General features: G+C 43.2%; 1 protein-coding gene across 1 annotated transcript in view; it reads right to left on the bottom strand.

The window, feature by feature from the left end:
* LOC131947014 (cardioacceleratory peptide receptor) overlaps positions 1-12,535 on the bottom strand; it is a 74,615-nt gene that overhangs the window by 15,357 nt on the left and 46,723 nt on the right. Inside the window, exons 2-5 of the mRNA XM_059308096.1 lie at positions 9,716-9,851; positions 6,764-6,961; positions 3,161-3,303; positions 1,290-1,434 (exon numbers count right to left, since the gene is read on the bottom strand). Coding sequence (XP_059164079.1) covers positions 1,290-1,434; positions 3,161-3,303; positions 6,764-6,961; positions 9,716-9,851 — 622 coding nt within the window. The remainder of the gene's footprint in view (positions 1-1,289; positions 1,435-3,160; positions 3,304-6,763; positions 6,962-9,715; positions 9,852-12,535) is intronic.

Below are 12,535 nucleotides of genomic sequence, written 5' to 3'. Positions count from 1 at the left end.
ATTGATCAATTATAGTCTGGTGTAAGGATTGATTAATTATAGTCTGGTGTAAGGATTGATCAATTATAGTCTGGTGTAAGGATTGATCAATTATAGTCTGGTGTAAGGATTGATCAATTATAGTCTGGTGTAAGGATTGATTAATTATAGTCTGGTGTAAGGATTGATCAATTATAGTCTGGTGTAAGGATTGATTAATTATAGTCTGGTGTAAGGATTGATCAATTATAGTCTGGTGTAAGGATTGATTAATTATAGTCTGGTGTAAGGATTGATCAATTATAGTCTGGTGTAAGGATTGATCAATTATAGTCTGGTGTAAGGATTGATTAATTATAGTCTGGTGTAAGGATTGATCAATTATAGTCTGATGTAAGGATTGATCAATTATAGTCTGGTGTAAGGATTGATTAATTATAGTCTGGTGTAAGGATTGATCAATTATAGTCTGGTGTAAGGATTGATCAATTATAGTCTGGTGTAAGGATTGATTAATTATAGTCTGGTGTAAGGATTGATCAATTATAGTCTGGTGTAAGGATTGATCAATTATAGTCTGGTGTAAGGATTGATTAATTATAGTCTGGTGTAAGGATTGATCAATTATAGTCTGGTGTAAGGATTGATCAATTATAGTCTGGTTGTTTGCGACATTTTAGTCTGGCTATTTGTGACATTTTAGTCTGGTTATTTGTGACATTTTAGTCTGGTTATTTGTGACATTTTAGTCTGGTTATTTGTGACATTTTAGTCTGGTTATTTGTGACATTTTAGTCTGGTTATTTGCGTCATTTTAGTCTGGTTATTTGTGACATTTTAGTCTGGTTATTTGTGACATTTTAGTCTGGTTATTTGTGACATTTTAGTCTGGTTATTTGTGACATTTTAGTCTGGTTATTTGTGACATTTTAGTCTGGTTATTTGTGACATTTTAGTCTGGCTATTTTGCTGGGGGGGGGGGGGGGGGGTTAACGGAGGCTAGGTGGGTCACGGGGTCTATTATGGGGATCATAATAGATAGATCACGTGGTTAATGTGGGGGTCGGGTGGGTCATGATAGATGGGTACAGATATATGAGAGGGTCTAGATATTGTGTAAAGAAACGGGTTTTAAGTGATTAAGTGATGTATACTGTTAGTGGCTTGTTTCAGCTAGTTAACCAAACGTTTGTAATTACTGCTGATTAGTTAAATTTCAATTTCTCCTGCTCGGGGTTTAATGTCAGACCTACAACATTTGGACATGGACGGGTTTAAGATAAAAAGGGTATCAAAGGGAAGCTACCCACCGTTCTGTACAAACTGAGTTGTCTTCTCCGAACTTTCGCTGAGCGTTGTCTTCCTCCAGATGATGACGACGATGATGATGTAACAAACGGCGATGATGATGGCGGGGATGAAGAAAACGACGACACATATGCAGGTCATGTAGAGCTGTGAAAAGAAATTAGTCAAGCGATAATTAGATGGGAGAACAATTTAGCCAAGTGCTAATTAAAGTGCTAATTAAAGTGATCTACATGCGCACACAATAATTTAAGATTATTAATCAAAGAAAATTTAGAAGTGTTGGGGAAACACTTCTATATTGTTTTGTCTTTGGGGTATTTTAACAGATTAAAACAACAATTATGTGATTGCTTGACACGTTAAAGAGCTAAGAATTGATTGGATGACACATAGCACATTTGTTCCGTGAATAGATCGGCTGATTTGATTGGTTGATGTATGTAATTTTGTCATTGGCAAACTTCAAGTGTTGAAATTCGGCCGTTTACAGTACAATTTTAACCTTACCCTGTTTTTTTTTTTTGTAAACGTTGGACAATGATCAACTTAAAAACGTTTTTGGTTCTACCGTCACAGAACTGAACCCACCATCAACATCTCGTCTGCTAACCCAGCGCCACTACCTAACTACTTTCACCATTTTGTAACTTTCTGACCTACTTGTGCATCATATTGTAACATGCTGACCTACATTTACCGCCCCTAGTAACAACCTGACCTACTTGTACATCCTCATGCTGACCTACTTTTACCTCATCTTGTAACATGCTGACCTACTTTTACCTCATCTTGTAACATGCTGACCTACTTGTCTCCTACTGGTTTACGTGCACCGTCTTGACCTACTTGCAACATTTCCATCCCCACCCTCACCATCTACCACCAACTGACCTACTTGCAGCACCGCCGTTACCATGACAACCCAACAACCAACCACCGAGTTCCACGTCCCCCGTCACGTGTTACGCTTGTATTACGTCACCGGCCCTCAACTCTCCCACCCTCCCCGTCCCTCCCAGCATGATTATCTCATCAGTTGATTTATCTCACACTCCGCTCAATGCCTTCACGTCGCTAGTTATTTCCTCACACTGAGTGCTTTCCCTTTAAGCAGTATCTCCCCTTGTATGAGTTGCTTCCCTTCTTTAAACACCAATACCTTCTTTTATTAGCACATTTTTGTAAGCCGCATTTGAGAATTATTTGCTGTGTTAAAAAAACCGTTTTCTGACCTTTTTGCACATAAAACAAGTTATCACAAAAACTTTCAAAAATTTCTTATATTTTTAAAGTCACATTCTTAGAACATAATGTTGATGAACGTATGGATATTTTTTTTTAAAATCTAATTTTTTCCATTTTTTCTAAACAACCAAAAACTCATCTTTAAGAATCCCTGACTGACGACTAACACACACACATAACTCAACGTTTTACAAACACAAACCTAATTACATTTACATTGACCTATTGTAGACAGTAAACAAAAAGTTCAACACTGGACCCATGTACAAGTCTTCTTGAATGGCATCCGTTTTGTAAAGACGTACTGTGGATGAACTTGCTAATGACGTCATACACAAGGAATAGTCGTTCACATATAAGACAAACCTGCCACACGACGTACAGACGTACAAACCTGCCCCAGGACGTACAGACGTACAAACCTGCCCCAGGACGTACAAACCTGCCCCAGGACGTACAAACCTGCCCCAGGACGTACAAACCTGCCCCAGGACGTACAAACCTGCCCCAGGACGTACAGACGTACAAACCTGTCCCAGGACGTACAGACGTACAAACCTGGCACAAGACGTACAAACCTGTCCCAGGACGTACACACCTGCCGCCCCAGGACGTAGAGACGTACCTGCCAGACCCACTGTTCAGGGAAGTTGATCCAACACTGCCACTTGTCCCCCACCAGAGTCAACTTGTTGATGATCAACATGGGCACTGAGAAGACGAAGGCGAAGCTCCAGGCCAGACCAATCAGGAGGCGGATCCTCAGCCCTAGCAAACACAATTAGCTGAGGTCAAGGTCGCTCATTTATACAACACTCCTGTCCATTTCTACAACACTCCTGTCCATTTATACAACACTCCTGTCCATCTATACAACACTCCTGTCCATTTTTCCCACCGTTTATAATGTTCTAGCTGTCAGAAACTGCTGGCTAGTAAAAATGTTCTGTTTAAAAATTGAATTTAACAAGAATGAACCAATAAAATATTTTTTATAGTTGTCAGCTCCAGACACCTTTAATTCCCCCACCCCATTCCACATCACCCCCGCCCCCACCTCCAATCAGCATCTGATTTGAAACTAAAAGTATCCTTCATTAGTTCTTGAGATCGCACAAAGATTGGCTATTTGAATACAATCATTCCTCTGTTGGCAGTCAATTTTAGTCCGATGACAAAACTTGCCATCACGTGTGTTTTCTATTTCTCTTGTGAAATGACATCTGTGTGGGACAGAGTGACATATGTGTGTAGGACAGAGTGACATCTGTGTGTAGGACAGAGTGACATCTGTGTGGGATTTGGGATGAGTCAGATGACAAAGTGACCTGTCCTACTTCTTCTTTTCTTCTTCTTCGTTCTTAATGTTTAGTGTTGGAAGGGATCGAGCCTTATCTGCCAGAGGATTTTCTTTCTTCTTCTTCTTCGTTCTTAATTATTAGTGTTGAATCATGAATGGGATCGAGATTTATCTGCCAGTGGGTTTGAACTCGAGACTTCGTTCGAATTTATCAACCATGAGCTTTTTTGCCGACTCGACCACGCCTCCAACACAATTAAGCGTTACGTGTCAACTGGTTATGCGCCATTGAGGCCATTGACTCCGATTTCAGCCTGCTTTTCTTTTTGGATTTGCTTCCATAGCCTTTGTCCAACCAAGAACAAACTACAAGGCAGCAGTTGTTTTAATTTTGGAGTTGTCTCTCCTAGAAGAGTGGCTGTCCCCAGCTAACGAGCCTCATCTGCCCGAGGGTTCGAACTCGAGACTTTTCGGTTTAGCAACCATGAGCTCTACCGACTCGACCACCCCTACCCCTCCAGAGGATTTGAACTCGAGACTTTTTCGAATTTATCAACCATGAGCTTTTGCCGACTCGACCACGCCTCCATCACAATTAAGTATAAGTGTCAACTCGTTATGCGCCATTGAGGCCATTGACTCGGATTTCAGCCTGCTTTTCTTTTTGGATTTGCTTCCATAGCCTTTGTCCAACCAAGAACAAACTACAAGGCAGCAGTTGTTTGATTTTGGAGTTGTCTCTCCTAGAAGAGTGGCTGTCCTCAGCTAACGAGCCTCATCTGCCCGAAGGTTCGAACTCGAGACGTTTCTGTTTAGCAACCACGAGCTTTAGCGACTCGGCCACGCCGACCCCACCTGTCCTACAAAACTTTCTCCTAAATTTAGACATCACGTGATACTCTGGTTTAACACGTCGCTCTACTAGACAATTCTGTTTCATCTTTTTACTACATACACACTGACTCCATCCAAACACCATCCCTACACTACCCTTACACCATCCACACACCGTCCACACAGTGGCAGACTAGAACAAATTCCGACTAGAGACGTCTCCGACTAGAATGACTTCGGGAGACGCCCAAATAAAATGTGGGTGGGGTGATTGCCCAAGGACAGAGACGCACTTCTCCGGGAATTCCCAGATACTTTGTTTCTGACAGCTCGTTTTATGCCTTGTGAAATCTTGGAATCTTTCAAAAGGTTTCCTGGTCCAACACCCCCCTATCGACCGGAAATGATTGGACTCGTCTGCTCGGAAGTGACTTGTGCCGCCATATTGCAGACAAGTCGCTGGTGGCAGAGTGAGTTCATGTCTTGTCCAGATTTTTGGTGAGTTCATGTCTTGTCCAGATTTTTGTGAGTTCATGTCCTGTCCAGATTTTTGTGAGTTCATGTCTTGTCCAGATTTTTGGTGAGTTCATGTCTTGTCCAGATTTTTGGTGAGTTCATGTCTTGTCCAGATTTTTGGTGAGTTCATGTCTTGTCCAGATTTTTGTGAGTTCATGTCTTGTCCAGATTTTTGTGAGTTCATGTCCTGTCCAGATTTTTGTGAGTTCATGTCTTGTCCAGATTTTTGGTGAGTTCATGTCTTGTCCAGATTTTTGGTGAGTTCATGTCTTGTCCAGATTTTTGTGAGTTCATGTCTTGTCCAGATTTTTGGTGAGTTCATGTCTTGTCCAGATTTTTGGAGAGTTCATGTCTTGTCCAGATTTTTGGTGAGTTCATGTCTTGTCCAGATTTTTGGTGAGTTCATGTCTTGTCCAGATTTTTGGTGAGTTCATGTCTTGTCCAGATTTTTGGTGAGTTCATGTCTTGTCCAGATTTTTGGTGAGTTCATGTCTTGTCCAGATTTTTGTGAGTTCATGTCTTGTCCAGATTTTTGTGAGTTCATGTCCTGTCCAGATTTTTGTGAGTTCATGTCTTGTCCAGATTTTTGGTGAGTTCATGTCTTGTCCAGATTTTTGGTGAGTTCATGTCTTGTCCAGATTTTTGTGAGTTCATGTCTTGTCCAGATTTTTGGTGAGTTCATGTCTTGTCCAGATTTTTGGAGAGTTCATGTCTTGTCCAGATTTTTGGTGAGTTCATGTCTTGTCCAGATTTTTGGTGAGTTCATGTCTTGTCCAGATTTTTGGTGAGTTCATGTCTTGTCCAGATTTTTGGTGAGTTCATGTCTTGTCCAGATTTTTGGTGAGTTCATGTCTTGTCCAGATTTTTGGTGAGTTCATGTCTTGTCCAGATTTTTGGTGAGTTCATGTCTTGTCCAGATTTTTGGTGAGTTCATGTCTTGTCCAGATTTTTGGTGAGTTCATGTCTTGTCCAGATTTTTGGAGAGTTTTGTCAGCTGCCACTACACTTCCTGCTGCTAAATCTGTCACCATAGAATTTTGTGTAACTTGCTTAGGTTCAAAATGTAATGTTTATTTTTACTAAACGATTGACTTAAGTTATTTCACTATACTTTACATCAAGTGTAGGCATGAGTATGTTATATACTATGGCGGGACACACGTGACTAGCTTATTAAAATAACTGTGTATATCATGTTGTAAACAGAGGCCATTGGGAAGCAGAAAGCGGCCGCTCCACATTAGAATATTTATAATGAAACGGTGTAGTTTTGCTTAGTATCATCAGGTAGAAATGAGAACCTACTAACATTACAAAAAACCCTAGTCTAAAAACAAACTCAGGGTCTGATCTCTGGAGTATGGGCCGACCCCCCCTTAGCCCCCCCGAGGGTGTACAAAAAGCAACTCACGGTCACCGCTGAAACTGAGGGGCCGGGCGATGGCGTTGAGCCGCCCCCCCCCCCCCCCGAGGGTGTACAAAAAGCAACTCACGGTCACCACTGAAGCTGAGGGGCCGGGCGATGGCGTTGAGCCGCCCCCCCCCCCCCCCCCCGAGGGTGTACAAAAAGCAACTCACGGTCACCGCTGAAGCTGAGGGGTCGGGCGATGGCGTTGAGCCGGTCCAGGCTCAGGGCCACCAAGGCGTAGGTGGAGCCGTAGGTCACGACGCCCTGGCTGTACCTGACGATCTTGCAGCCGACACTCCCAGCATGCCACTCGATCGTGTTTTTCCAGACGATGTCCGTCAGCACGTTGACCAGACCGGCAGACAGATCTGAAACATGGGGGAATTTTTTTATCAACATGGGCGGGGCTTTGTTTCTGCTGAACTTTAATCAACATGGGCGGGGCTTTGTTTCTGCTGAACTTTAATCAACATGGGTGGGGCTTTGTTTTCTCTGAACTTTAATCAACATGGGCGGGGCTTTGTTTTCTCAGAACTTTAATCAACATGGGCGGGGCTTTGTTTTCTCAGAACTTTAATCAACATGGGCGGGGCTTTGTTTTCTGCTGAACTTTAATCAACATGGGCGGGGCTTTGTTTTCTCTGAAATTTAATCAACATGGGACTTAAGGACTGGTTAGATAAGTATTACTTCGCCTCACTCACTCTCTGCCCCCCCCACCCCACACCCCGCGGTTGAACGTGACATCCTGTTATTTTCGGTACCAGACACGGAGTTCTAGTATTCTAAACTAGTTTTCACCCCTCGCATGTGAACATAGGGCCTACATGTTCTAGAACTTCGGTCTTGTTCTTTTAAATTAAGTTCATCATGACCTAAGACTGCATAAAGTCTATGTCATGACCTAAGACGGCATGAGGTCTATGTCATGACCTAAGACTGTATAAAGTCTATGTCATGACCTAAGACGGTATAAAGTCTATGTCATGACCTTTTGTAAGTCTTGGCGTCTATGTGAAGACTTGTGAGAGCTACTAAACCGAACGGCTCAAAAAATGTAAAGTACATTTCATTCAATCTGCTAAAACTTGACATCTTTGTCCCTGCCCCAAACTCCCCCCCCCCCCGCCCCTGTCCCAGCCCGACTGTCGCCTCACCCCCCCCCCCTCACCCCCCCCCCTCCCCCCACCCCCCCCATATCCTGCTTATCCAACCACTCAAGGGATGCAACCCTCTCAGACTTTAATGCCTTTTACACGCATGCGCACTCGATGCAGTCATTGTGCACGTGTGGCCCAGACGACAGGAACGTTTTGTTATTCCCATCGCTTCCAGTCAGCCAGCTGCAGCCAGCCAGCTAGCGACAGTCAGCTAGCTACAGACAGCTAACTGCAGCCAGCTAGCTAGCGACAGTCAGCTAGCTGCAGCCAGCCAGCCAGCTACAGTCACCTAGCTGCAGCCAGCCAGCTAGCGACAGTCAGCTAGCTGCAGCCAGGGACAATATTTCTACGTCATCAGTCAGGTGAAATGCGATTGGTCGAAACGTTTTGATAGCCAGGCTTTCATCGCTGGTATCGTTTGTAATAAACACTGACTGACATAATATACAATAAACACTGACTGACATGGTATACAATACTTGGTCTATAATATAATGTCCTACACACGTCGTCTGTCATACAAATAGATTGTCCAACATTCAACTTTTTTCAATGGCTACTATCCAAAACGACAATAGCCACACACACTACAATTTTTTTCATAATAAACGTTTTAATAACAAGCGTTTATGTAATAATGCACTAAAAAGTAGAAAATAAATTATACACTACTATTCAAATAAATATAAAGAAAATCGTGGATCACTTTAGTATCTATTGGATACCTTTACTAATGTTTAGGAAGAGACCCACGCTTTTCTTTATAGCCACACCGCCACACCCAACCACACCGTCGCACACAACCACACCGCCACACCCAACCACACCGTCGCACACAACCACACCGCCACACCCAACCACACCGCCACACCCAACCACACCGTCGCACCCAACCACACCGCCACACCCAACCACACCGTCGCACACAACCACCCAGCCACAGTTTACTTCTGTAAAGATTAATGTATCTCTCAACCCCCTCCATCAACTCCCCCCACCCCCACCCCCTCCCCCCCACTCCCCCCACCCCGCCTCCCACCCCCCAACACTAAAGTCTATCAATCTAAATCTGGCTGTACTTGAATGAGAATTAAGCTCACACTTTTAAACTCTGGAGAGGGTGAGCTTAAATCGACGCGATGTAACCGACCCCAAAGTGAACCCCGGGTTCAGGTTCGTTAAACCCTGCTCCAGCGATCATCGATTCATCTCTCCCACCCCCTCCCCTTCCACCCCCACCTAAAGCGTCATGTCCACGGCAGTTTGACGGCCAAAAATTGTGTAAAAACGAAATTCGAGCGCCATCAATGTTTCGAAATCTCGGGAAAATTTTCTATTTTTTAAGCTCATTAGGTAAATAAAAAATATCCCATAATTAGTACATAACGATCAGCTAGAGGAATCTATGTGACGTGACATTTTTAAAAACAAATTAGGTTTTCGAATTTTTGAGTAATTACAGTACAGGACCAGTAGCAGACTTGAAGTCAAAGTTTTGATCCTAACGGCAACTTCAGGGGTCGATGGACGCTTCTAGAAGGAGTCATCTACTTAAACTAGCGGGTTAAATTTAAACCTGGTCCAATTACCGGGTTTTTCATCAAATTTACATGGTCCAATATGCGATTATTTTTCAGCAGAACACTTTAAATCAGGGTTCTAATAAATCTTTTATTGTTTACATTTTCTGTTTGTATTGTCATTTTTTATTGTTCAAATTAACATATTTTATCGGATCAAGTTATGCGTGTTCACAAGATGTGTAATGACCTGCTATTGACCTGCTTCTGACCTATTACTGACCTGCTATGGCCAAGTTGAGGATGATGTGAATGACCTACTGACCTGCTATGGCCTAGATGAAGATGTGAATGACCTACTGACCTGCTATGGCCTAGATGAAGATGTGAATGACCTACTGACCTGCTATGGCCTAGATGAAGATGTGAATGACCTACTGACCTGCTATGGCCAAGTTGAGGATGAAGATGTGCATACGTGACCTTCGTGACTTTGTGACGCAGATGGCGATGATGACCAGAGTGTTGCCCAACACGATCAGGGCAAACAGGATGTACAGGAAGGTCAGCTGTTCTTCCTGGGGAGAGAAGGTCAATGGTGGTCAACCTGGGACACGTCAGTGACCTACAGGTCAAAGTTTGACAAGTCAGGTGACCTACAAGTTTGACACATTACATCACGAAACAAATTAGACAACAGCAACAGCAGAGGGTCAATATAAAAAAAAAAATGAGATAAACTTTCATCAACAAACGTGTGACGACATTCTTCGTGTAAGAGGATCCAGCTCTATGTAGAGTCGAGGCTGACTCTCACAGTATGTAGAGTCGAGGCTGACTCTCACAGAAATGGCGAGTCAAACAACTCAAATGACTCTATCAACAGTAGCTGACCGCTGACGTCATGTCCAGTCCACAGTAGAATGATTACTCGACAAATTAACCCCCACCCTCCCCCACCCACCACGTGCCCGTGTAGAATGGAGGTTAAGTCAAGAGCAGAACAAGATGGCGTCATGTTGACCGCTGGCCCCTCGTGTCCAGTGAAGGACGAAATTGACCACATCCTTTGGTCATCTCCTCCCCCCACCCTCCCCACCCCTCCCGACCCGTTTCAGATTCCCTCACTCCGTTCGTTGAACAAAAGTCCCCAATGTCCGCCTGAAGGTCAAGCTATTCCGGCCATTATTCTAGACTATCGAACGTAATTAAATCTCATCCAATCATATCAAGTCTATCAGACATGTCTTCCTATTACAGCCAATCAAAACTTACTTTTCTTTATAGATCTCGTGTCTTAGGTGTAAGGGCTGATTACTTTAAGATTACAGTCGTGAGTACCCGGGTCCAGGGCGCTGTCCCCCCCCCCCCCCCCCGACTGGTCAGTTATGACAGACCGGATGTGACCGTTTAGTTCCACGGTGCCAGAACTCTTGGAGAGTTGTTTACATAACCCAGATCCTGGGTGTGTTTGCCTGGCTACCGTCTGTATCAATACGCCGCACTATGTTATCTAACTGTATCAATACGCCGCACTATGTTATCTAACTGTATCAATACGCATAGTTATGTTATCTTACTGTATCAATACGCCGCACTATGTTATCTAACTGTATCAATACGCCGCACTATGTTATCTAACTGTATCAATACGCCGCACTATGTTATCTAACTGTATCGATACGCCGCACTGTTATCTAACAGTATCAATACGCCGCACTATGTTATCTAACTGTATCGATACGCCGCACTGTTATCTAACTGTATCAATACGCCGCACTATGTTATCTAACTGTATCAATACGCCGCACAATGTTATCTAACTGTATCAATACGCCGTACTACTTTACTGTCTGTATCAATACGCCGCACTATGTTACAAAAATGTATCAATACGTCGCACTACTTTACTCTCTGTATAAACACATCACTCTATTTTACCTGACTCTCTGTAACAACACGCCGCACTACTTTACTATGCTGTCTGTATCGATACGCCGAACCACTAATTGGTCCGCCGCACTATTTTCCCTCTATAAATATTGTATTTCTCAAGGAACCCAACTTTATTCTCGAGGTTGTGGAGTGGCCGGTTGAGAACGTTCGAGTATTTTTTGTTCCTGTCCAAGTTTGGGCAGAAATGTTCTGGTTGGGTGCTCACACGGGTGGCCCGTGGTTGGGGAACGGATGGCCCGTGGTTGGGGAACGGATGGCCCGTGGTTGGGGGTTTTAGAACATAGAACAGCTCTTTTGTTTCCTTTGATTTGTTGGGGTAGGTTATTGTGTTTCAAACTGTCTCTAACTCATCCAACATGAGCGATAAACTTCAGATAAACATGACCCAGTAGCACATGAAACAGTAGCACATAAAACAGTAGCACATAATGACGATCGTATCAAATGGTTTACTCTGTATCTCCCCGTGATGACGACAGTTTATCCATTACTCTAGCCTGCATCAGGAGTCAGTAAACGATAAACAAGGTGTGAGCACAAGGTTCAATTGCCCAAGATTACCAGCTGTTTATAAACAGCTTCAAGACGGGAATTCAACAGACAAAAGACAGACTTTGGAATATGGGCTACTTGAGATAGCGGCCAAACATTTACATTGCCGTGCAAATAGTTTTAGTTGGGCAGGTAAGATGCTACTTTATCTTCCATTAGAGCGAGAAAGTATTTGGCTAATTTAACCACCTTCAGTGTCTATCAGGATATGGCTAATTTAGCCTTCACCAAGTTCAAAGTCCTAAGGTTTACAGATGTGAAACCAAACACAGGGGACGTAACCAAACAATTTTACGTTAGATTGCTGCCGCGAAAAATGTGAAAGGTTTCTGTGTTTTTGAATGTTGAGTTTACTTGATACAAACAGCCAAGTTCACAGGCCACTGGGTATAGAATGGTTTAAATAACCCTAACACAAATCTTAAACCTTTATCTAAAACAACACTTTACAAAAATGGCGTCAAGTTTATGTAGGTAAATATACATCACAAGAGAGATTAGCCACTGATCTAAATGGTTTTTGTTAGATTTCACCGACTGCTGATGTAGCATACACAGGGTGGTTGATGTAGCATACACAGGGTGGTTGATGTAGCATACACAGGGTGGTTGATGTAGCATACACAAGGGGGTTGGTGTAGAACAAACAGGGTGGTTGATGTAGCATACACAGGGTGGTTGACGGAGTGACAGTGTAGGGTAGAAACTTGATATATCAAGACATGTTATAGAAACTTGATATATCAAGACAGGT

This window comes from Physella acuta, unplaced genomic scaffold, assembly GCF_028476545.2.
Source record: "Physella acuta isolate Inbredline_101_S28 unplaced genomic scaffold, ASM2847654v3 ptg000579l, whole genome shotgun sequence".
NCBI lineage: Eukaryota > Metazoa > Mollusca > Gastropoda > Physidae > Physella > Physella acuta.
The sequence above is the reverse complement of the archived record's forward strand: the minus strand, read 5'-3'. Positions and strand labels throughout refer to the sequence as shown.